Source organism: Anolis sagrei, chromosome 13, assembly GCF_037176765.1.
Source record: "Anolis sagrei isolate rAnoSag1 chromosome 13, rAnoSag1.mat, whole genome shotgun sequence".
Taxonomy (NCBI): domain Eukaryota; kingdom Metazoa; phylum Chordata; class Lepidosauria; order Squamata; family Dactyloidae; genus Anolis; species Anolis sagrei.
In genome coordinates, this window is record NC_090033.1 from 19,547,999 (window position 1) to 19,574,790 (window position 26,792).

The following is a 26,792-nucleotide window of genomic DNA, read 5'->3' on the forward strand; positions in this document are numbered from 1 at the left end:
GCTGGGATTTATATCTATATATATAAAATTGCTCAGGGCGTCATTCGTACCTTAAAAACAAAAGAACCAATGAACGAAATCACACCACATTTGGCAACAAAACGTCTCACAACACGTTTTGTTGCCAAATGACAAAATTATGATTTTGTCATTTGGGAGTTGTAGTTGCTGGAATTTATAGTTCACCTACAATCAAAGAGCATTCTGAACCCCACTAGCGATAGAATCGAACCGAACTTGGTGCACAGTTCTCCCATGAGGAACAGAAAATACTGGAAGGGTTTGGTGGGCAGTGTCCTTTGGTTTTGGAGTTGTAGTTCACCTACATCTAGAGAGCACCATAGACTCAAACAATGATGGATCTGGACCAAACCTGGTACGAATATTCCATATACCCAAATATGAACACAGATGGAGTTTGGAGGAAATAGACCTTGACATTTGGGAGTTGTAGTTACTGGGATGTATAGTTCACCTACAATCAAAGAGCATTCTGAACCCCACCAATGATGGAATTGGATCAAACGTGGCACACAGAACCCCCATGACCAACATCCAGTCCAACTTCCTTCACCGGGGCAAGAAAACGCAATCAAAGCCCTCCTGACAGAGAGCCATCCAGCCATAGATATAGATAGATAGATATTATTCACACACAGAGAGATATAGTATCATAATAATAATTCTTTATTGATATCCCGCTCCCCTCTCCCCAAGGGGACTCGGGGCGGCTCACAACAAGAGGAAACAATGTACATAATATCAATTACACATACAATCCAAAAATGTTTACATCAAAACAAAACAAATCTGAAAAAAAGACGAATCACAATACATAGAAGAAAAAAATAAATTAACACACCTGGGATCAACCCACGCTGAAACAGCAAGTCCGATCGCGTAGAAACACGACCAATATTGCATAGAAATATCGGATAGGTGTGAAAAATGTATTTTGATGACGTTTCATTCCGTTTTCTTATACTTACGCGACACTTGCATTTATAGAAGGGCGTTTTTCTCTGCTTAAAAATAGAGAATTAAACCCAAGTAAACAGAAGGGTTATGGGCCCAGGACGGGCAATTCTTACAGCAATTTTGTATTAATTAACATGAATTGAAATGGTGGAAACATATTGAGGTCTCAAAGAGAAGAACAACCCCGTTCAACCAGGAAGGAAGGCACAGTCAAATCCCTCCCAATAGATGGCCATCCTGGTTCAAGTAAAAAAAACCTCCAAAGAGGTGCGATCACTACAGAAATGGAAGCGCTGGTGCTGTTCAGGTGTAAGGATTGCGGTCGATTCTATAATTTGCTGGTAGGCTTGAAGTCATGTCGTGATTGGTGGGGACGAGGGACAGGGCCTTTTCGGTGGTGGCCCCCCCGACTCTGTAACTCACTTCCCAAGGACATCAGGCATGCCCAACACTGGCAGTCTTTAGGAGGAGCCTGAAAACGTGGTTGTTCCCAGAATAAGGAGAACTCTCAGCAATATGTCCTCACAATGCACTTGAATACTGACTTACGATGGATTGTTGTTCCCTCGTTTCTCTCCGAAAAATCCTATCGTAGTTATATTTTACCTTGTTCACGTCAGCATATTTTCAATTTTGATTATTATTATTAGTAGTAGTAGTACAAATGGACGCAACGTCATACGACACTCTGGAATGCAGGAGGTGTGGACTAGTGCTGATAACAGTTGAAGTGTTCGCGATGTTACGATCTATAATTTGGATTCTATAATTTGCTGATAGATTTCCAGTCATGACCACAACGGTGGATTCTATAATTTGCTGATAGACTTTGAGTCATGACCACAACAGTGGATTCTATAATTTGCTGATAGACTTTGAGTCATGACCATAACGGTGGATTCTATAATTTACTGATAGACTTCCAGTCATGACCACAACGGTGGATTCTATAATTTACTGATAGACTTCCAGTCATGACCACTATGGTGGATTCTATAATTTGCTGATAGACTTGAAGTCATGACTCTATAGTAGATTCTCTAATTTGCTGATAGACTTGCAGTTTCTCAAGTCGCTCCTGACACAACAAAAAGAAATATATAAAGATTATATGAAAAGTATTATTGTGCATTGTACGAAACTCTACTAAGGGGTCAGTTCAACTTCCCGTTCGCAAATGAAACTGAAGGACCGTTTTGAAAAAGCTTAGAAAATCTGGAAGAGTAAAATCGGGGAGGTGGATAACGGCAGTTCCAAAGGCGGCCACTAGATGGCACCAAAGCCACCCTTTCGCGCTATTCCTCGATATGGCAGGATAGAAATCCAATATGGAAGGCACGTTTATCGGGCCGTAAAGAAGAACCGCTTCCGGAGGAAGTTGAAACAGCCGGGCATTTGCTTGAAGGTCCCTTTGGCCGAGACAGCATTGGCAACCTGGGTCAAAAGAAAGAGATCGAAGTTAGAATGACAACGATATCCTCGGATGCGTGATTTAGTAAATGATTCAATTTAGTAAATGTTTCTTTCCACTTCCTCCTTCTTTGGAGAAATATAAGGAAGCGGAACATTATAATTGGGGATGTGGTTCAGGACCCAAAATGTTTCTTTCTCAAACGGCCATAAAGACCAATAGGAAAACTCCCTGGTTGGTTATGGATCTGAAAGGAGCCCAACTTTAAGGAGGCAGCGTATAACCCAACCTATCCCGCAGCTGGCCACCAAATATAAAGAATCAGGGTAGGGGTATATCACATCGTACCGGCTGATACCAAGGACGTTATATGCTATTATAAATCTCGCCGCTATACCACCACGATAAAGTAATGAGGGGGGAATCCCACTTATTGATCTAACACCAAATATCAATGTATATCACACTACTGGACAATAGTACGGTAGCGAGATGATGTTAGAGGTGTGTACTGGTAGAGTGAACACTGGTTCAATCTTCCTTTGGTTGAATGCTGCCACCACCCAAGATGTCTATTGGGTGGTGGCAGCGTTTCTGAGGTAATCTCTTCCCTTCCCTGCCAACACAGCTCCCCCTTAGCTTCCAAAAATATGACTGCTTGAATAAGAGACCTTTCTGTGGTATTAGGATGTTAAACTGACTAGAAATCCTACTCAAGGACAACCCATGGAATGAAGTAACGATAAAGCAGTGTTTCTCAACCTGGGGGTCGGGACCCCTGAAGGGGTCGCAAGGGGGTGTCAAAGGGGTCACTGAAGACCATCAGAAAACACAGTATTTTCTATTGGTCATGGGGGTTCTGTGTAGAAAGTTTGGCCCAGTTCTATTGTTGGTGGGGTTCAGAACGCTCTGATTGTAGGCAAACTATAAATCCAAGCAACTACAACTCCTAAATGTCAAGGTCTATTTCCCCCAAATTCCATCTGTGTTCATATTTGGGCATATGGAATATTTGTGCCAAGTTTGGTCCAGATCCATCCTTGTTTGAGTCCAGAGGGATGTAGGTGAACTACAACTCCAAAACCAAAAGACACTGTCCACCAAACCCTTCCAGTATTTTCTGTTGGTCATGGGAGAACTGTGTGCCAAGTTTGGTTCAATTCCATCATGGTGGGGTTCAGAATGGTCTTTGATCGTAGGTGAACTATAAATCCCAGCAACCACAACTCCCAAATGACAAACTCAATTTTTTGAGTGATGGTCACTCCTTGGGTTAGTAGGTGCCTTGTGTCCAAATTTGGTGTCAATTCGTCCTGTGGTTTTTGAGTTTTGTTAAACGAACATTACATTTTTATTTATATAGATTATTATTATTATTATTATTATTATTATTATTACTAGCTGTACCCACCATGCGTTGCTGTGGCCAACTTTACCTTCCTCTTTCTCTCCTTCCTTAGCTTCCTCTTTCCAGAACGCTCTTTGATTGTAGGTGAACTATACATCCCAGTAACTACAACTCCCAAATGTCAAGGTCTATTTCCCCCAAACTCCATCCGTGTTCATATTTGGGCGTATTGAGTGCTTGTGCCAAGTTTGGTCCAGATCCATCATTGTTTGAATCCACTGTGCTTTCTGGATGTAGGTGAACTACAACTCCCAAACTCAAGGTCAATGGCCACCAAACCCTTCCAGTATTTTCTGTTGGCCGTGGGAGTCCTGTGTGCCAAGTTTGGTTCAATTCCATTGTCAGTGGAGATCAGAATGCTCTTTGATTGTAGGCGAACTATAAATCCCAGCAACTACAACTCCCAAATTACAAAATCAATCCCCTCCCAAGCCAAACAGACAACAGACTTCTTTTAAGAGGCACAAGCACTTGTCTTGTTACTATAGTACAATATCTTAATGGTTACTCAAACAAATCCCTCACTCTACTTCAGCGAAATAGCAATGAGTTTCCGACTAACCTAACTCACGCTGTCTTCAGAGCAATTAGCTAACTCTCACCAGAGTCCTTTACAGCTAATTTACTCCAACTAGAGAGCAAACCCCTTGTATTGTCACCCACAAGTAATCAGGAGGCTACTTGACCCTTCTTGCCAATTATGTAGCCCTGCCTGACACAAGCGCTCTCTCAGAAAAATCTAATCTCAAAAACCCGACTTCTTCCTTCAGTTCCCGAATCCCAATAACTCTTCTCTCTCAGAAGCTGAAACTTTTTTCCCCTCCCAAGACTTGGCTCCTCCCATCTGCTCTCGCCAATCCCAGGAGACCTCAAACTCCTCCCCTCTTCTGTCTATCCTGTTGCAACCCAGAGCAGGAAACGAGACCCTAAGACCCCAATCCACCACACTTGACCGTGAGAAAAAACAATCCCTTTTTATTGATGAAAAATGGTTACAAAATAGAGGATAATGCAAAGTCAAAAAGCCACAGTAAAAATCAGCAATCATAAACCCATGAACTGGATCAAAAACCAAAAGCAACACTGTAAAATCCTGGAACCTGTTAGCAACCCACTAACCGTACTTGGAGCACTAGAAGCCTCTTGGGACAAAGGCCACGGGATACGGGAGATCTGCCAAGGTAATGCCTCAGTCTAAAACGATGCCTGATCTAAAGAGTCAACCCGGCGGGAGGCACTTAAAGCTGAGGAAACTGTTTCGTGACACGCCTCCAGGCTTTGAAGCCCTTGTTTCTTTTTCTTTTAATCTGGTTGACCTTCGCAGACTCTGCGATTCACCCCTGTTTTGCCAAATCTGTCCTCTTCTATCCTCATTAAGGATCCCAGGTGTTAGCTTCTCTGGAGAGCTATCACCGCTTGGCTCCGAAACATTCTCATGAGAATGTGTACTTTCATTTTCCAAGCCTGCAGGAGTTTCTTCTACACTGACCTCAGAATCAACATTTTCATTAGCATCAGGAAATACATTTTCAGCAGCGTCAGGAAATACAATCAGAGAAGCAGGTTCAGGTTCACAACCAGGCTGAACCCCAACATATCCACTCTCAAGATGGCTGCTTCCCTGGCTTACACTCCCAAAATGGAGGTTTGCCTTACTGTTATCCCAGGCTTCTACTCCGGCCTACTAGGTTAAGAGTCATTACACAGCACTTACTCGGAGAAGCATATCGAGCAGGTCTTCCGAATGGGCAAACTGCTCCAGGACTTGGTCCAGGCTTTCAATATACCAGGAGCCGGTCAACCTATCCCTCCAGGACACGAACCCTGAAAGAACAAGGATAGACCCCCCCCCCAAATTAAATATATTATTTATTTATTTATTTATTTTCGGCAACTCAAGGTAGTCAACAAGTAATATACATAATATCAAAATGCACATGAAAAATTAAATACAATATAAAACCACAACAGAAATAATAAGCAACAGCCAGGAGATAGGTGTTTTTAAAGTCTCTTCCTCAGTCCCCTTTCTCCTCCTGAGGTGGCAGGCAGATGTAGTAAGCAACAGCCAGGAGACTGGTGTTTTTAAAGACTCTTCCTCAGACCCCTTCCTCTTCTTCGCTGGCTTGGGAGAGGGAGAGTAGCAGCAGGATTTCCTCCTTCTCCTCCTGAGGTGGCAGGCAGATGTATATAAGCAACAGCCAGGAGACTGATGTTTTTAAAGTCTCCTCCTCAGTCCCCTTCCTCCTCTTCGCTGGCTTGGGAGGGGGAGAGTAGCAGTAGGATTTAATCCTTCTCCTCCTGAGGTGGCAGGCAGATGTATATAAGCAACAGCCAGGAGACTGGTGTTTTTAAAGTCTCTTCTTCAGTCCCCTTCCTCCTCTTCACTGGCTTGGGAAGGGGAGAATAGTAGAAAGATTTCCTCTTTCTCCTCCTGAGGTGGCAGGAAGATGTATATAAGCAACAGCCAGGAGACTGGTGTTTTTAAAGACTCTTCCTCAGTCCCCTTCCTCCTCTTTGCTGGCTTGGGAGGGGGAGAGTAGCAGCAGGATTTTCTCTTTCTCCTCCTGAGGTGGCAGGCAGATGTATATAAGCAACAGCCAGGAGACAGGTGTTTTTAAAGTCTCTTCCTCAGTCCCCTTCCTCCTCTTCCAGGCTTGGGAGGGGGAGAGTAGCAGCAGGATTTCCTCTTTCTCTTCCTGAGGTGGCAGGCAGATGTATATAAGCAACAGCCAGGAGACTGGTGTTTTTAAAGTCTCTTCCTCAGTCCCCTTCGCTGGCTTGGGAGGGGGAGAGTAGCAGCACGATTTCCTCCTTCTCCTCCTGAGGTGGCAGGCAGATGTATATAAGCAACAGCCAGGAGACTGGTGTTTTTAAAGACTCTTCCTCAGTCCCCTTCCTCCTCTCAGCTGGCTTGGGAGGGGGAGAGTAGCAGCAAGATTTCCTCCTTCTCCTCCTGAGGTGGCAGGCAGATGTATATAAGCAACAGCCAGGAGACTGGTGTTTTTAAAGACTCTTCCTCAGTCCCCTTCCTCCTCTCAGCTGGCTTGGGAGGGGGAGAGTAGCAGCAAGATTTCCTCCTTCTCCTCCTGAGGTGGCAGGGAGATGTATATAAGCAACAGCAAGGAGATAGGTGTTTTTAAAGACTCTTCCTCAGTCCCCTTCCTCCTCTTAGCTGGCTTGGGGAGGGGGAGAGTAGCAGCAAGATTTCCTCCTTCTCCTCCTGAGGTGGCAGGCAGATGTATATAAGCAACAGCCAGGAGACTGGTGTTTTTAAAGACTCTTCCTCAGTCCCCTTCCTCCTCTCCGCTGGCTTGGGAGGGGGAGAGTAGCAGCAAGATTTCCTCCTTCTCCTCCTGAGGTGGCAGGGAGATGTATATAAGCAACAGCAAGGAGACAGGTGTTTTTAAAGACTCTTCCTCAGTCCCCTTCCTCCTCTTAGCTGGCTTGGGGAGGGGGAGAGTAGCAGCAGGATTTCCTCCTTCTCCTCCTGAGGTGGCAGGCAGATGTATATAAAGTCTTTTCCACAGTCCCCTTTCTCCTCTCAGCTCTGTGGAGGGCGGGCGGGGAGCAGCAGGATTTCCTCCTTCTCCTCCTGAGGTGGCAGGCAGATGCAGTAAGCAACAATAGAGTCAGACTGGATGGTTTCTGGGGTCCCAACTCTAGGATTCTATGATATACTTGTCATATATATATATAGTCGCCCTCGGGCTGAGAGGGGCGGTCAATAAATGCAAGAAATAATAATAATAATAATAATAATATATACACGCACCTATCAATCTATCTGTAAAACTCACTCATAGCTATGGCTGGATGGCCATCTGTTGGGAGGGATCATACTAACCTGGAAACGTGGAATAAGACACCAACATGTCGCTGGGGGTCGGCAAGCTTGCAACAGCGTCTGGTTCGTCAGCATTGCCTGGTTGGATTCGAAAAGGCATCGCATCGGATTCAACACTTGCCGGGTCATTAAAGGGCGGGTCCAGATCCACTTGGAAGCCGCGGTCCTTCTCCTCTAGGAAAAGAAAGACACAAAATTATTATAATATTATAATGTATCATTATATATTATTATGTTATATTTTATAATATTATATTATTATTAATTTTATAAAACATAATAATATATAATAAAACAATATAATATTATAAAATATAATTATAGTAATAAATGATAATATTAAAATATTACTATAAAATATATATTATTATTAATATATGGATATATAATATATTACATTATTAACAAAGAACAATATTAGCATTGTATATTACTATATACATATATCCAATATATATTTATTATTATATAATACATACTTATAATACTAAGAATATATTATTATATTATATTATAATACACAAAAATATAACATGGATAACTCAGGAAAGGGGCAACAAGTCATCATCCAATGGAGAGGTCTAATAGGAAAGAAACCAAATTGTCATTCCATTGACTGGATTCTAGAGATATAGGTCATCAATGACATTACCTATACCATCAGCATCATTACAGATGATAACGGCATCGTCAAAGACATTATCACTGTCGTCAACAATATCACCAGTGACATCATCTACGTCATCCACATAATCGACATCACCATCAACAAGATGGATGTTTGGTTTGAGTGTTTAGTAGCATCAGAGATATGGAGAGAGATATGGTTGAACGTCAGGGGAAACACAATGATGCTCGGCCAAAGTTCTCAAAGGCTGCTGCCCGTAAAACATGTGCGTACCTCCTCCGCATGCCTGGATGAAGAAGATCTTGGGTTTCCCCCTGAGGCTGGGGCAATGGGACCCATCGAAGAAGCTGACAATCTTCTCCACCGAAAGACGGTGGCCGTCTGTGCCGTAAATGCCGCCCGGGAACTGGATGTGGCTTGTCTGGAACGGACACAAGATGGAAAGCAGAAGCCACAAATCAATGCATGGATAATACAGTTATATATGGGGACCATGAGAACATCTAAGAAGGTCCCCAGTGTTGGGGTGGGAACAGGTAAGAAGTCCGCACATTGGTGGAGATAACTCAAAGTCGTGATTTTCCAACCTGGCAGCCATGAGAAAGGATGACCACAAGGCAGCAGTCCATTGAGCTGTGGTCGCGCCTGGCCAGGCTCTGTAACTCCACCACGATGGCCTAGAGGGGATTTCCAAAAGCCATGCGTTAAAAAAGTCAATGAACAATGAGTGTTCAATAGCATAGGATGATAACAGATTTGTCAATGATGTCAACAACATCATCAATTTCAATGATATTATCTATGTGGCAGTCGTTAGGGGAAAAATAAAATAATACTCATAATTTAGAATAAAAAGATTCTTACCTGAATTCTGAGAAGACCAGCGTGAGGAAGATTTTGCAAATTAAGGGAAAACAAGCCAACAGATGGGATGGATCGATAGAGAGGTCAAGATGACTGATCAAAGGTACATGTTTATACAAGCCGAATGTTTACTCTAGTTGAATGTTGACCACCAAAGAACTGGTAGCACATAGAAATCAATATATATCGATCCAAGACTTAGAACATCTAAGGTCATATGGTGAGAGAGCGCCATCTCCTGACTATTTGATGTAAATAGCAGGTAATTTCAGAAACGTTTTATTTAAAAGAAAATTCCCGGGGAACTAAGTTATTAACAGAGTAATTACGGCAGAATTAATGAAGAGATTGCCTTGATCAACTTTTATGTTAAAAACATATATAAAGTTATAGTTCATTTAAGAGATCTAAGAATTAAGAAACAATGGAACATGTCATCTGGGGATAAGGGGTAAAGTTGAAAAGTTATATAAGTGAGCAGATGTTTGGGGTCATGATGGTCTTGCCAGAAAGATGTCCTTGGCAACTACATATGAAAATTCCTGTTAATTATTGTATTGTGTAAATGTCAGAGTTGTTCTACGCATGTGCAAAACTAGCAATTCCATGCTATAAAAGCTGGACTAAATGTGACATCAGGTGTGCATCAGCCCTTGGTTATGCTGATCATCCTTACTCCGGAGTATGAATAAATGCCTGGAACCCTGCCAAGCTGTTTCTCAATCTTCTTCCTTCTCCAAGAGGTACTCAATGAAACCTGGTAAATATATTGCTCTGCTGCACCTACATCATCAACATGATCAACATCATCATCAACAAGATGGTTGTTTGGTTTGAGTGTTCAGTAGCGTAGAACACTCAAAATGACAATGGTCAACATCATCAATTTCACCGATGACATTACCTACATCATCAACATGATCAACATCATCATCAAGAAGATGGTTGTTTGGTTTGAGTGTATGTTGGAAAAAATGTTGATGATGTTACTATCATACTTGATAGTGTTGGTGATGATTCTGATCATGTTGATGATGTAGGTAATGCCATTGGTGAGATAGTTGACGACTAATTGATACTATCAAAGATGATAGCAGCAGCATCAATGATGTTATCAACATTGTCGTCATCAACAATATCATCAATGACAAAGATGATACCATCAGCATCATTACAGATGATAACGGCATCGTCAAAGACGTTATCACTGTCGTCAACAATATCACCAGTGACATTATCTACGTCATCAACATGATCAACATCATCATCAACAAGATGGATGTTTGGTTTGAGTGTTCAGTAGCGTAGAACACTCAAAATGACAATTGTCAACATCATCAACAATTTCACCGATGACATTACCTCCATCATCAACATGATCAACATCATCATCAAGAAGATGGTTGTTTGGTTTGAGTGTTCAATAGCGTAGAACACTCAAAATGACAATGGTCAACATCATCAATTTCATCGATGACATTACCTACATCATCAACATGGTCAACATCATCATCAAGAAGATGGTGTATACATATATATTGATTCGCAGTTCAGTCTTCTTTTGTAACTCTCCGGCTACAGACGACTGATTCACAGATCAGTCCTCTATTGTAACTCTCTGGCTACGGATTTACAGATCAGTCCTCTCCTGTAACTCTCCGGCTACGGACTACGGATTCACAGATCAGTCCTCTTCTTTAACTCTCCGGCTACGGACTACGGATTCACAGATCAGTCCTCTTCTTTAACTCTCCGGCTACGGACTACGGATTCACAGATCAGTCCTCTTCTGTAACTCTCCGGCTACAGACTACGGATTCACAGATCAGTCCTCTTCTTTAACTCTCCGGCTACGGACTACGGATTCACAGATCAGTCCTCTTCTTTAACTCTCTGGCTACGGACTACGGATTCACAGATCAGTCCTCTTCTTTAACTCTCCGGCTACGGACTACGGATTCACAGATCAGTCCTCTTCTGTAACTCTCCGGCTACAGACTACGGATTCACAGATCAGTCCTCTTCTTTAACTCTCCGGCTACGGACTACGGATTCACAGATCAGTCCTCTTTTGTAACTCTCCGGCTACGGACTACGGATTCACAGATCAGTCCTCTTCTGTAACTCTCTGGCTACGGACTACGGATTCACAGATCAGTCCTCTTCTTTAACTCTCCGGCTACGGACTACGGATTCACAGATCAGTCCTCTTCTTTAACTCTCCGGCTACAGACTACGGATTCACAGATCAGTTCTCTTCTTTAACTCTCCGGCTACGGACTACGGATTCACAGATCAGTCCCCTTTTGTAACTCTCCGGCTACGGACTACGGATTCACAGATCAGTCCCCTTTTGTAACTCTCCGGCTACGGACTACGGATTCACAGATCAGTCCTCTTTTGTAACTCTCCGGCTATGGACTACGGATTCACAGATCAGTCCTCTTCTGTAACTCTCCGGCTACAGACTACGGATTCACAAATCAGTCCTCTTCTTTAACTCTCCGGCTACGGACTACGGATTCACAGATCAGTCCTCTTCTTTAACTCTCCGGCTACGGACTACGGATTCACAGATCAGTCCTCTTTTGTAACTCTCCGGCTACGGACTACGGATTCACAGATCAGTCCTCTTCTGTAACTCTCCGGCTACGGACTACGGATTCACAGATCAGTCCTCTTCTTTAACTCTCCGGCTACAGACTACGGATTCACAGATCAGTCCTCTTCTTTAACTCTCCGGCTACGGACTACGGATTCACAGATCAGTCCTCTTCTTTAACTCTCCGGCTACGGACTACGGATTCACAGATCAGTCCTCTTTTGTAACTCTCCGGCTACGGACTACGGATTCACAGATCAGTCCTCTTCTGTAACTCTCCGGCTACGGACTACGGATTCACAGATCAGTCCTCTTCTTTAACTCTCCGGCTACGGACTACGGATTCACAGATCAGTCCTCTTCTTTAACTCTCCGGCTACGGACTACGGATTCACAGATCAGTCCCCTTTTGTAACTCTCCGGCTACGGACTACGGATTCACAGATCAGTCCTCTTTTGTAACTCTCCGGCTACGGACTACGGATTCACAGATCAGTCCTCTTCTTTAACTCTCCGGCTACGGACTACGGATTCACAGATCAGTCCTCTTCTGTAACTCTCCGGCTACAGACTACGGATTTACAGATCAGTCCTCTTCTGTAACTCTCCGGCTACGGACTACAGATTCACAGATCAGTCCTCTCCTGTAACTCTCCGGCTACGGACTACGGATTCACAGATCAGTCCTCTCCTGTAACTCTCCGGCTACGGACTGACAACTTTTAAAAAGCTGCGCTGCCAAGTGGCAGTTGGCAGTTGGCTCCGCCCCCGTTGCTATGGCAACTCAGCTCAAGGCAAGCCAAGCCAGTTACCATCCCTAATAAAATACAATTCTACATACTTACCATTACTAACTATTGTCTAAACAATACATGACTATAGGAATAAAATTACACATCATCACAGTGTACTATATACATTTATGTATATGTGTGTGTGTACTATATATATATACACATACATACATACATACATGCACACATATACATAAATGTATTGGATGACATTTATATATGTATATATTTATAATCCAGGAACAACAATGTTATCAGATACGTTGCGGGCCAGAGAATGTTCTGAACCTGGAACTCGTCAAAGTGCGGAACCTTCATTTGGTGCTCAACCTAGGATTGTGTTTTTCCGTGAGCCAGGTCTGTGCTCACCTCAGCCGGGAGATCCCGCCGGGTCAAGACCTTGAAACACAAAGACTTGAAGCGCTCCTCCATCCGCTTGCAATCCAGGTCAGATCCAGAGCGCCGGCCAAGTCGGGAGGCCTCGCTGAAGTTGACGTTGTTGATGATGAGGCAGTAGCCGCAAGGGTCGTTTGTGAGGAGATACGCCTGAGTGCGGACGTGAGAGAGGAGGAATCAGAAAGACTGGGTGCATCTACACTGCGGAATTACCGCAGTTCGATACTGCTTTAACTGCTGTGGCTCAATGTGCAGAATAATAACGATATATAATATAATATTTTTATAATATAATATAATATAATATTAATAGTTAAGAGAATAATATATTTTATAATATAATCTATATATATAAAATGGAAAAGGGCGTCGTAGGGGGCCACAAAACGCGAAAACCCCCGGACGAAAAAACACCAAACTTGGCTGACGCATACCTCAAACCACAAGGTATGCACAACACTCATCACAACACAAAAAAACATTACAACAAACTCACCATCACAAAAAGAAACAGAGCATGAGCAAAGACGTCCCGGCGCGAGCCGCCCAGCGCGCACACATGGCTGGACCATGCCCCCTCCGCGCATACGCCATCCTTCCCTCCTCCCCCTCCCCCTCCGCCCACACCCCCTCCGACAAAGCCATGCCCCCGCCCACCAATGCCCCGCCCCTACGCCATCCTTCCCTCCTCCTCTTCCCCCACCCATGCCCCCTCCAACAAAGCCACGCCCCCACCCACCGCCACCCCGCCCCTACGCCATCCTTCCCTCCTCCTCCTCCCCCACCCATGCCCCCTCCGACAAAGCCACGCCCCCACCCACCACCACCCCGCCCCTACGCCATTCTTCCCTCCTCCTCCTCCCCCACCCATGCCCCCTCCGACACCCACCACCACCCCGCCCCTACGCCATCCTTCCCTCCTCCTCCTCCCCCACCCATGCCCCCTCCGACAAAGCCACGCCCCCACCCATACGCCATCCTTCCCTCCTCCCCCTCCCCCTCCACACACGCCCCCTCTGAGACAGCCACACCCCCACCCTCCGCCGCCCCGACCCTACCTGCCCATACACCATCCTTCTTTCCTCCTCCTCCACCGTCCACGCCCCCTCCAAGAAAGCCACGCCCCCTCCCTTCGCCGCCCTGCCCCTTCCCGTACTGACGCAATCCTTCCCTCCTGCCCCTCCTCCTCTGCTGGCCACGCCCCTTCCCAGGAAACCACGCCCCCTCCAATCCCCGCCCCGTCCCTTCCCGCCATGACCCAATCCATCCCTCATCCCCATCCCCCTCCACCGAAGGAAGGAATGAGGTAGAAAAGGAGGAAAAGAGAGAAAGAGGGAGGGAAAGAAAGAAGGAAGGAAGGAATGAGGTAGAAAAGGAAGAGAGAGAAAGAGGGAGGGAAAGAAAAAGCGGGGAGGAAGGAAAGTTAGAGAACGAAAGAAGGAGAGAAGGAAAGAAAATAGGGAAAGAAGGAAGGAAAGAGGGAGCGAAGGAAGGGGGAAGATGTAGAGAAAGAGGGAGGGAAAGAAAGAAGGAAAGAGAGAAGGAAGAAAAGAGAGACAGCAGAAGAGAAAGGAAAAGGGGGAAGGAAGGAAAGCGATAGAGAAGGAAGGAGAGAAGGAAAGAAAAAAGGGAAAGAAGGAAGGAAAGAAGGAGCGAAGGAAGGGGGGAAGATGTAGAGAAAGAGGGAGGGAAGGAAAGAGAGACAGCAGAAGAGAAAAAGGAAGAAGGAAGGAAAGAGGGAGCGAAGGAAGGGGGGAAGATGTAGAGAAAGAGAGAGGGAAGGAAAGAAGGAAAGAGAGAAGGAAGAAAAGAGAGACAGCAGAAGAGAAAAAGGAAGAAGGAAGGAAAGAGGGAGCGAAGGAAGGGGGGAAGATGTAGAGAAAGAGAGAGGGAAGGAAAGAAGGAAAGAGAGAAGGAAGAAAAGAGAGACAGCAGAAGAGAAAAAGGAAGAAGGAAGGAAAGAGGGAGCGAAGGAAGGGGATAAGATGTAGAGAAAGAGGGAGGGAAGGAAAGAGAGAAGGAAGAAAAGAGAGACAGCAGAAGAGAAAGGAAAAGGAGGAAGGAAAAAAAGAGATAGAGAAGGAAGGAAGAAGAGAAGGAAAGACGGGAAGGAAGGAAGGAAAGAGGGAGTGAAGGAAGGCGGGAAAGAAGGGGAGATAGGGGGAAGGTTGGCCACAGCAACGCGTGGCAGGTACAGCTAGTAATATATTATAATATAATAATATATTATAATATAATACTATATTCTTAGAATTATAAATATATATAATGTGACACTAACTGTTTCCGAGTTTCTCCGGGTTTTCTCTCCGCCGAAGCCTAGAGATGAAGACAAAGCGTAAAATAAACATACACACACAGACACACATATGAATTATATTATTTCTCAATAAATACTATATTTATGTTGTGTATTTATTGCTTATATTATAGATCTTTCAAGTGAGAGGCAAAGTAGCTCACAGCATTGAAATTGGTAGACTATTAGTATATTAATATTATTATTCTATACATTTAGTCGTATAGTTTAAGGAAAGAAACACCTTCTAGAACTTGGATTTTTTCTTACCGTGAACTGGTGTAATATCCAGCCTTGGTTGTTGGGGTCTTTCCGTCACTGGAAAAAAAATTAAAAAAATAGTATTTGCATCTAAGCCGAGAGATAATTTTATCATCTAAGGTGAGAGAAAAAAGTGGGATATGCGTCACTAGGCTTGGGCGATCCAGTTCGTTAATTTTGTTATTGTTATTGATTCGTATTTAAATTAGCTTACAATCCAATATCAAGCCATGCAGGAATAGTGTGAGGAGTAATTAAGAATCAAAACAATTTTTTCCAATTTTCGTAATTATTTCGTAATTATTTCCGTATGTCTGGTGCATTGTATTGTATTGTATATTATAATATTATATATTATATTACTATATTATTATTAGATTATATTATACTTGTATATTATAATTGTATATAATATATATAATATATTATAATATAATAATATATAATATACAATAATATAATATAATAATATTATAATAATATAATATAATATATATATAATATAATAAATTATTATATTATATACATATATATTATAATAATATATAATATAATATACAATAATATAATATAATATTATAATATAATATATAACAATATAATGTAATAATATAATAATAATATAATATAATATAGTTGTTGTTTGTTTTATCACACCAACAGTCAACAACAGAGGGAGAGGGAAGCTTCAGAAGTTCCCCCTGTCCCATTTGGAGGTTTTTTTAGTATATTGCGCAATCGCGTCCGCCATTAACGAATCGATTCGTAATTTACAAAATTTCGGAAATTTTGAAATCTCAAATTTCGGAAGTCCTCAGAATTTCGAAATGCTAATGCACCCTAGAAACGAAATGAGTTTAGAACCAATTTTTTTATTGATCACCCAAGCCTATGCGTCACACCTACTGTAAAAATAATAATAATAATAATAATAAGAAGAAGAAGAAGAAGAAGAAGAAGAAGAAGAAGAAGAAACCTGCTACAAAACAGGAGCTTTTTTGTTGAGTTCCAGGGCCAGAGTTCCAGTAAGAGCACCTAGAGCTTCGGAGAGCTGTCTTCATAGACCTGTCAGCAGCTTATGAGACTGTGAACCACCACCGCCTCCTCCTGAGAAAAATGTATAGTATCACAAAGGACGACCACCTCACCCGCCTCAGAGGAAACCTGCTACAAAACAGGAGCTTTTTTGTTGAGTTCCAGGGCCAATTCCAGTAAGAGCACCTAGAGCTTCGGAGAGCTGTCTTCATAGACCTGCCTGCAGCTTATGAGACTGTGAACCACCGCCTCCTCCTGAGAAAAATGTATAATATCACCAAGGACGACCACCTCACCCGCCTCATAGGAAACCTGCTACAAAACAGGAGCTTTTTTGTTGAGTTCCAGGGTGTTGTGGTTCAACAGGCCCCTGAGTCTGATTTTCAGTTTTCACAGTTTTCTCAGCCTGCAGACGAGCTGGAGAAGCAGTTCTCACAGGACAGGAATGCAGCTGATAAGGAGGAGGGCCAGGTGCTCCTTCAAAGTGATAGCAAAACCGTGAGACGGAGCTCTCGGATCACAGCCAAGTTAGGTCAGCGATAGGTCAAGGGAGCAATGGAAAAGCAGTTTGTGGGAAGCTAGATTGTTTTGATGTGCAAAAGGTATTTAGGGCTGCCTCGGGCAATTCTTAGCTGTCAGTTTCAACGTGGCTATTTGCTAAGCTGTTTCATGGTTCTGCATTGGATTCCTTTGTGCAGCTTCTGGGCTAAGCTACTTCTTGCTTCATGATTCCTGTTTACTTCGATTGTCTCTGAAGGATTTCTGGAACTGTACCGTGCATTTTACCTGAACTTTGTATTGACTTAAACTTTGCCTTCTTTTGGAGCTTTTACAATAAACTATAATCCCTACAGCCGTGGTCTGGTGGTGTTTGAGAGCAAGGTGAAACTTATCCTGAGGTGCCACACAGGGCCAGAGAAGCAGAGGGCGGAAACAGAAGAACGGCCTGCCTCAGGGGAGCATGCTTGCTCCATCCATGTTCAACATCTACACAAATGACCAGCGATGAGGGACAGAGAGTTACATCTATGCTGACGATTGTGCCATCACCACTCAAGGAAACCTGCTACAGAACAGGAGTTTTTTTGTTGAGTTCCAGGGCCAGAGAAGCAGATGGCGGAAACAGAAGAATGGCCTGCCTCAGGGGAGAGTGCTTGCTCCATCCATGTCCAACATCTACACATATGACCAGCCACTGCCAGAAGGGACTTTTAGTTTCATCTATGCTGACGATCGTGCCATCACTACTCAAGCAGGGAGCTTTCAGATGGTTGAAAAGAAGTTCACCGAAGCTCTAGTCTAGGTGCTCTTCTTGCCTATTACAGGGAAAACCAGCTGATCCCCAACCCATCCAAAACACAGACATGTGCCTTTCATCTCAAGAACAGACAAGCATCCCGAGCTCTGAGGATTATTACCTGGGAAGGAAGGAATCCCACTGGAGCATTGCAGCGCACCCAAATCCCTGGGAGGAGTCACTCTGGACCGTGCTCTGACCTACAAGAAGCACTGCCTGAACATCAAGCAAAAAGTGGGCGCTAGGGACATCATACGAAAGCTGACTGGCACAACCTGGGGATCACAACCAGACACAGTGAAGACATCTGCCCTTGCGCTGTGCTACTCTGCTGCTGAGTACGCATGCCCAGTGTGGAACACATCTCACCACACTAAATACACAATATATATTATTATAATATAATATAAATATATATTATAATATAATATTATAATATATTATAATACAGAACAGGAGCTTTTTTGTTGAGTTCCAGGGCCAGAGAAGCAGATAGCGAAGACAGAAGAACGGCCTGCCTCAGGGGAGCGTGCTTGCTCCAAGCAAAAAGTGGGTGCTAGAAACTATATCATAGGAAAGCAGACTGGCACAACCTGGGGATCACAACCAGACACAGTGAAGACATCTGCCCTTGCGCTGTGCTACTCCGCTCCTGAGTATGCATGCCCAGTGTGGAACACATCTCACCACGCTAAAACAGTGGATGTGGCTCTTAATGAGACATGCCGCATTATCACGGGGTGTCTGGAGACATGACACTGCTTAGCCGGTATTGCACCACCTGACATCCGCCGGGAAGTAGCAGCCATAGTGAAAGGACCAAGGCAGAGACATCTCCAGCTCATCCCCTGTTTGGGTATCAGCCAGCACGTCAACAACTTAAATCCAGATAGTTTTTTAAGATCTACAGAGACACTTGCTGGAACACCCCAGCAAGCGAGAGTCCAAAAGTGGCAGGCTCAAACCCGCTAAGACCAGATGAGAGACTCCCCCCTGGGCACACAGAAGACAGGGCGACTTGGAAGGCACTGAACAGACTGCGCTCTGGCACCATGAGATGCAGAGCTCCAGGAAATTAGCTCCAGGAAGGACATACCTGGGTCCACATGGATGGGGACGGGTCTTATGTGGTCTGTGGGCCCCGCCGGCGCTGGACCACATCCTTCTCGCAGCAGATCGGCTAGAGCGCCTTGACCCGTTTCCTGGAGGCAGTGGATGAAGATAGGCAAGGCCCGCTTTCCCCGCGTCTCCAGGTCAATGCACAGCTGCCGCGCCTGCGCACTCCGAGCACCAGACGCCTGTGAAGAAAGGAGACATCGCGTCTGAAGGTGTGTCTACACCGGAGGACGAATGCGGTTTAGCATCAACTGTGACAAGGAGTTTCATGGGAGCCAAGAAATTCCTAAGGAGGTTCCTCTAATGGGTAATAGATATATATACATATATACATATACATACACACACATATAGAATGTATTATTATGATTATATATACACACATACATACACACATTATTATAATGATTATATATATATACATACATACACACACATATAGAATGTATTATTATAATGATTATATATGTACACACATACATACACACATTATTATAATAATTATATATGTACACACATACACACATTATTATAATGATTATATATATATACATACATACACACATTATGATTATATATACACATACACACATTATTATAATGATTATATATATACACATGCATACACACACATATAGAATGTATTATTATAATGATTATATATGTACACACATACATACACACATTATTATAATGATTATATATATATACATACATACACACATTATGATTATATATACACATACACACATTATTATAATGATTATATATATACACATGCATACACACACATATAGAATGTATTATTATAATGATTATATATGTACACACATACATACACACATTATTATAATGATTATATATGTACACACATACACACATTATTATAATGATTATATATATATACATACATACACACATTATGATTATATATACACATACACACATTATTATAATGATTATATATATACACATGCATACACACACATATAGAATGTATTATTATAATGATTATATATGTACACACATACATACACACATTATTATAATGATTATATATATACATACATACACACATTATGATTATATATACACATACACACATTATTATAATGATTATATATATACACATGCATACACACACATATAGAATGTATTATTATAATGATTATATATGTACACACATACATACACACATTATTATAATGATTATATATATATACATACATACACACATTATGATTATATATACACATACACACATTATTATAATGATTATATATATACACATGCATACACACACATATAGAATGTATTATTATAATGATTATATATGTACACACATACATACACACATTATTATAATAATTATATATATACACACACATATTATTATAAGGATTATATATACAGGGTTAGTCAAAATGAATAGGCCAATAAGCGTTACAGTAAACATACATTCGGCCTATTCATTTTGACTAACCCTGTATATATATATACACATATACATACACACATTATTATAATGATTATATATATATATACACAATACATACACACATATATAAAATGTATTATTATAATGATTATATATATACACACACATATATACACACATTATTATAATGATTGTATGTATATATATATATATATATATATATATATACACACACACACACATATAGAATGTATTATTATAATGATTATATATATATATACACACACCATTGTTGTGTTTTTAAAGCTCCCAAATGCATCCCAGGGAGGTATATTTATTTATTTATTTTATTATGCAAACGCATATGGCGCCACTCCCCTGGGGCTTGGAGCGACTTACAAGAACAGGCTAAAATCTAACACAATTTAAAAACAGCAATATCAAAGATCAAAGGCCTGTCGAAACAGGTATGTCTTCCATGCCCTGCAGAAAGCTAGTAAGTCCCGCAAGGCACGGACTTCAGGTGGCAGAGTCCAGAGCGATGGTGCCACTGCTGTGAAGGCTCTGTGCCTGGTTGCTGTTAGATGAAAGGTCTTGACACTGGGGATTTCCAATAGATCTTGGTCCTCAGAATGGAGGGATCTCTGGGGTTGGGAGGGGGTGAGGTGGTCCCTCAGGTCCATCGGCCCCAGACCATGCAAGGCCTTCAAGGTGAGTCCCATCTCTTTGAAAGTGCTCCGGTGCTCAATGGGTAACCAATGCAGCTGCAGGAAGATTGGGGTGATGTGGCATCTCATCGGAGTTCCCACTTGAATTTTGTACCAACTTGAGCTTCCGGATCACCGACAGCGGGAGGCCAATGTAGAGGGCGTTACAGTAGTCCAGTCTTGAGATGACCGTGGCCTGGACAGGGAGGGGGCCAGCAGTCTAGCTTGCCGCAGGTGAAAGAAAGAAGGTGGTGCTGCTCACGGCGGAGACCTGGGCCTCCATTGTCAGCAGAGGGTCCAAAAGGACTCCCAGGCTCTTGACCAACGAGGACGGGCGTAGTGCCTCGCCATCCAGGGTAGGCAGCTGGACGTCCCCACTGCCCGGTCGACCCAGCCATAGGATCTCCGTCTTTGCTGGATTCACCCTCAACCTGCTGGCACACAGCCATCCAGTCACGGCCTCAATGAGGCACTGAGGGAAACAATCGGGGACAGAGTCTGGTCGGCCTTCCATCTTCAGCACCAGCTGAGTGTCATCGGCATACTGATAACACTCCAGCCCAAAACCTTGAACCAGCTGAGCAAGTGGTCATAGAGATGTGAAACAAGAGAGGGGAGAGAATGGCCCCCTGAGGAGGAACCCCACAAGAGAGAGAGAGAGGGGGGACCTCTCTGAGACCAGGCCTTCCCTCTCCACTCGCTGTCCACGGTTGTGAAGAAAGGAGGACACACATATATACATATACAGCATGATTATCTAATAATTTATTATTATTATACATATAATAATGTATAATAGATTATTAAGGTTATTAAGATTGAAATTGAATCCAGACAAGACAGAGGTCCTCCTGGTCAGTCGCAAGGCCGAACAGGGCATAGGGTTACAGCCTGTGTTGGACGGGGTCGCACTCCCCTTGAAGACGCAGGTTCGCAGCTTGGGTGTGACCCTGGACTCATCGCTGAGCCTGGAGCCCCAGGTTTCGGCGGTGACCAGGGGAGCATTTGCACAGCTAAAGCTTGTGCGCCAGCTGCGCCCGTATCTTGGGAAGTCTGACTTGGCCACGGTAGTCCACGCTCTGGTTACATCCCGTTTAGACTACTGCAACGCTCTCTACGTGGGGTTGCCTTTGAAGACAGCTCGGAAGCTCCAACTAGCCCAACGCTCGGCAGCCATGATTTTAACAGGAGCGGAGTGCAGGGAGCATACAACCCCCCTGTTGCGCCAACTCCACTGGCTACCGATCTGCTACCGGGCTGAATTCAAAGTGCTGGCGTTGGCCTTTAAAGCCCTAAACGGTTCCGGCCCAAGCTACCTATCTGACCGCATCTCTGCCTATGAACCCACCAGGACTTTGAGATCTTCCGGGGAGGCCCTGCTCTCGATCCCGCCTGCTTCTCAAGCTCGGCTGGCGGGGACGAGAGATAGGGCCTTTTCTGTGGTGGCCCCCCGGCTTTGGAACACCCTCCCCATAGAGGTACGATCAGCCCCTTCGCTGATGGTGTTTCGGAAAAGATTGAAGACATGGATGTTTAAACAAGCATTCGGTTAATCCGTTGTAACGAATTGTGATGACTAAGGATTGGTTATACACGGACGATGAATTTTGGATTACGATTCCAGTTATGAGATGCATAGGATTGTTATTGGTGGCCCAATAATTTGTACTGTATATGTGTTTTATGCTTTTAACTGAATATTGTTTTTTAAATGTTGTAAACCGCAATGAGTCGCCGATTTAGGCTGAGATATTAGCGGTATACAAGTACATAAATAAATAAATAAAATATATTAATATAAGTATTAAAATAAAAATACTATAATAATGTGATATTATGTAAATATAATACAATAATATATACTAAAATATAATATGAATATAATAAATTATAATAGTAGAAATATAGTAATAAAATATATTAATAATATAAATATTAAAATAAAAATACTATAATAAGGTAATATATAAATATAATATATACTAGAATATAATGTGAATATAATAAAATATAATAGTAGAAATATAGAAATAAAATATATTAATAATATAAATATCCCAGTGTTCCTTACTCTCTCCATTGGCGCCATGAACAAATAAAATAAAAAAATAAAAAACAATAATAATATAAATATAAAGCAGATAAAATAATATAAATATACTAATGTAATATGACTATAATAAAATATAATAATAGTAGAAATATAATAATAAAATATATTAATAATATAAATATCCCAGTGTTCCTTGCTCTCTCCATTGGGGCCATGAACAAATAAAATAATAAAATAAAAATACTATAATAATGTAATGTTATATAAATATAATATAATAATATATACTAAAATATAATATGCGTGTAGTAAAATGTAATAATAGATATTAGCGGTATACAAGTGCATTAATAAATAAATAAATAAATAAATAAGATCTTCCGGAGGGGCCCTGTTCTCGGTCCCACCACCCTCTCAGTCGCGCTTGGTGGAGGCGAGAGACAGGGCCTTCTCATTGGTGGCTCCCCGGCTCTGGAACTCCCTTCCACTGGAAATTCGATCTGTCCCCTCCCTCCTGACTTTCAGGAAATTACTAAAGACCTGGCTCTGGAATGTGGCATTTGAGGACTGAATCTTTGATGAACTGTGACTACGACTATGACTGTATTGACGTTCTGGCCTGGGTAATTGTAATGATGGTGTTTTATTGTATTTTATTGTGTGGTTTTAATCTTTAATGATGTTGCACTCGGTTGTATTTGTATACAGGGTTAGTCAAAATGAATATTTATTTATTTATTTATTTGCTTCACTTTTATACCGCATATTTCAGCCCTTGACAGGCGACTCAATGCGGTTTACAGTGCAATTAAAAACACGGCAATACAACAACCGGGACGACAACGTCGCTCCACAACAATTAACATAGACAGACAAATCGACAAACAACATATATAGCGCCTCCGTTAAAGTCAGATCCATTCTCATAGTCATTGTGCCGTTCCTATGTTCAGTTACCGTCTTCCTTAGTTAGTTGCATTGCTTAGCCGAACGCTTGTTCGTAAAGCCAGGTCTTGACCATTCTCCGAAACGCCAGCAACGAAGGTGCCTGCCTGATGTCAGCTGGCAAGGCATTCCATAGCCGAGGGGCCACCACTGAGAAGGCCCTGTCTCTCGTCCCCGCCAAGCGTACCTGTGACGCAGGCGGGATCGAGAGCAGGTCCTCCCCAGACGATCTTAATGTTCTAGTCGGTTCGTAGGCGGAAATGCGTTCGGAGAGGTAAGCGGGGCCAGAACCGTTTAGGGCTTTATAGGCTAAGGCCAGCACCTTGAATTGAGCCCGGTAGCGGATTGGCAGCCAGTGGAGCTGGCTCAGCAGAGGAGTGGTGTGCTCCCTGAGTGCCGCTCCAGTTAGCAACCTGGCTGCCGAGCGCTGGACCATCTGAAGCTTCCGGGCTGTCTTCAAGGGCAACCCCACGTAGAGCGCGTTGCAGTAATCAATCCGGGATGTGACCAGAGCGTGGACTACCGTGGCCAAGTCCGACTTCCCAAGGTACGGGCGCAACTGGCGCACAAGTTTGAGTTGTGCAAATGCTCCCCTGGACACCGCCGAAACCTGGGGTTCCAAGCTTAGCGAGGAGTCCAGGATCACACCCAAGCTGCGAACCTGCGTCTTCAGGGGGAGTGTCACCCCGTCTAACACAGGCTGTAACCCTATGCCCTGTTCGGCCTTCCGACTGACCAGGAGTGCCTCTGTCTTGTCTGGATTCAATTTCAATTTGTTCGCCCTCATCCAGTCCGATACAGCGGCCAAGCACCAGTTCAGGACCTGAACAGCCTCCTTAGTAGTAGGTGGGAAGGAGTGACAGAGTTGGACGTCATCTGCGTACAGATAACACCGCACCCCGAAACTCCGGATGATCTCTCCCAACGGCTTCATGTAGATGTTAAATAACATGGGGGACAATATTGAGCCCTGCGGGACCCCACAAGTCAATGGTTGTGGGGTAGAGCAGTTGTCCCCCAGCAACACCTTCTGAGTACGATCCTCTAGGAAGGACCTGAGCCACTGCAGAGCAGTGCCACCAAGGCCCATTCCCGCGAGGCGTCCCAGAAGGATACCGTGGTCGACGGTATCGAATCTTTGATGAACTGTGACTACGACTACGACTGTATTGACGTTCTGGCCTGGGTAATTGCAATGATGGTGTTTTATTGTATTTTATTGTGTGGTTTTAATCTTTAATGATGTTGCACTCGGTTGTATTTGTATACAGGGTTAGTCAAAATGAATAGGCCAATTCATTTTGACTAACCCTGTACATTGGCCTATTCATTTTGACTAACCCTGTATTTTGCAATTGCATATATGCTGTAAACCGACCTGAGTCCCTCGGTTGAGGTGAGAAGGCCGGGATAGAAAACTTCCAAACAAGCAAACAAATAAATAAAAATTTTATTTATTTATTTGACTTGAATAATTTATTATTATTATTATAATATAATAATGTATTTGATTTATTTTATTTGTTTATTTATTTATTTGACTTGTATAAATTAAATGATTATCTAATTTATTATTATTATAATTATTATTATTATTATTTCCCCGCTATCCTTTTCCTCCTCCCCATGTTTATACTATTCTGCCCTCCTTCCTGTTGCCATGTTTATACAGGGTTAGTCAAAATGAATAGGCCAATAAGCCATTCAATTGAATGGCTTATTGGCCTATGCATTTTGACTAACCCTGTATTCTGCCCTCTCTTATCAAGGCACTGAAAGGCACTGGACCTGGATCTCCTCGACCATGTCCTGGGAGAAGACCCCCTCCTGCACCAGGAGATCCCAGAGGGGATCCACTCGCAGCTCCTTCACCAGCCGGACCCGATTCCTCCGCAGCAAAACCCGGTGGGACTCCTCCATGGCGGGAAATAGAGGAAAACACGCTACTTCCGGGTAGGGAACTCCCCTACCCTTGACCACGCCCCTGGCTCCTCCCCTTTGCGTGACGCCACATGCCCATATATGGCCACCGCTTGGCGACATCGTTCTGACGCATGCGCGGTTATCTCCTTGTGGTTGAACTGCCCGGAGACAAGCAGCTCCCTACGCATGCGCAGTGTCCGCTTCCTTATCGCCAAACGATCCATGAGACAAACCGCTCTTCACCACGCATGCGAGGTACAGGTTTCTACGCATGCGCAGTTTCCCCCTCCTTAGGGTTGAACAAACCGCATCGAGACAAACGGCTCTCTGCGCATGCGCAGTTTCCAGCTCCTTGTGCCCAAACAACTCACAGTAGACAGACGGCTCACCACGCATGCGCAGTTTCCACCTCCTTAGGGTTGGACAACCCTAGCAAGACAAACGGCTCTCCGCGCATGCGCAGTTTCCCCAGCTCCTTGTGGCGAAACAACTCACAGTAGACAGACGGCTCACCACGCATGCGCAGTTCCCCCCTCCTTAGGGTAGAACAAACCGCATCGAGACAAAGGCTCTCTGCGCATGCGCAGTTTCCAGCTCCTTGTGCCCAAACAACTCACAGTAGACAGACGGCTCACCACGCATGCGCAGTTTCCCCCTCCTTAGGGTAGAACAACCCGTAGCGAGACAAACGGCTCTCTGCGCATGCGCAGTTTCCAGCTCCTTGTGTCCAAATAACCCGCAGGAGACAGACGGCTCACCACGCATGCGCAGTTTTCCCCTCCTTAGGGTT

General features: G+C 43.4%; 1 protein-coding gene across 1 annotated transcript; it reads right to left on the minus strand.

Moving 5' to 3' along the window:
* Positions 1-666: 666 nt before the first annotated feature.
* Positions 667-26,298, minus strand: CASP9 (caspase 9). Its single transcript, XM_067472874.1, has 10 exons — positions 25,868-26,298; positions 18,917-19,118; positions 15,498-15,545; positions 15,210-15,247; positions 12,902-13,078; positions 8,860-8,949; positions 8,546-8,693; positions 7,645-7,818; positions 5,512-5,621; positions 667-2,412 (listed from the first exon to the last, which is right to left on the minus strand). The coding sequence occupies exons 1-10, from the start codon at positions 26,120-26,122 to the stop codon at positions 2,320-2,322; spliced, it is 1,335 nt and encodes a 444-aa protein (XP_067328975.1). The 5' UTR covers positions 26,123-26,298; the 3' UTR covers positions 667-2,319.
* Between the last annotated feature and the right edge of the window lie 494 nt (positions 26,299-26,792).

Excerpts from the sequence above, each read along its gene's own strand:
- CASP9 (XM_067472874.1), bottom strand. The coding sequence starts at position 26,122 with ATGTCGCCAAGCGGTGGCCATATATGGGCATGTGGCGTCACGCAAAGG. Across the intron at positions 13,079-15,209 it reads CCCGGAGAAACTCGGAAACA|GCGTATCTCCTCACAAACGA; the intron begins GTTAGTGTCACA and ends GTCCGCACTCAG. Across the intron at positions 8,950-12,901 it reads GGCGGGATCTCCCGGCTGAG|GCCATCGTGGTGGAGTTACA; the intron begins GTGAGCACAGAC and ends AATCCCCTCTAG.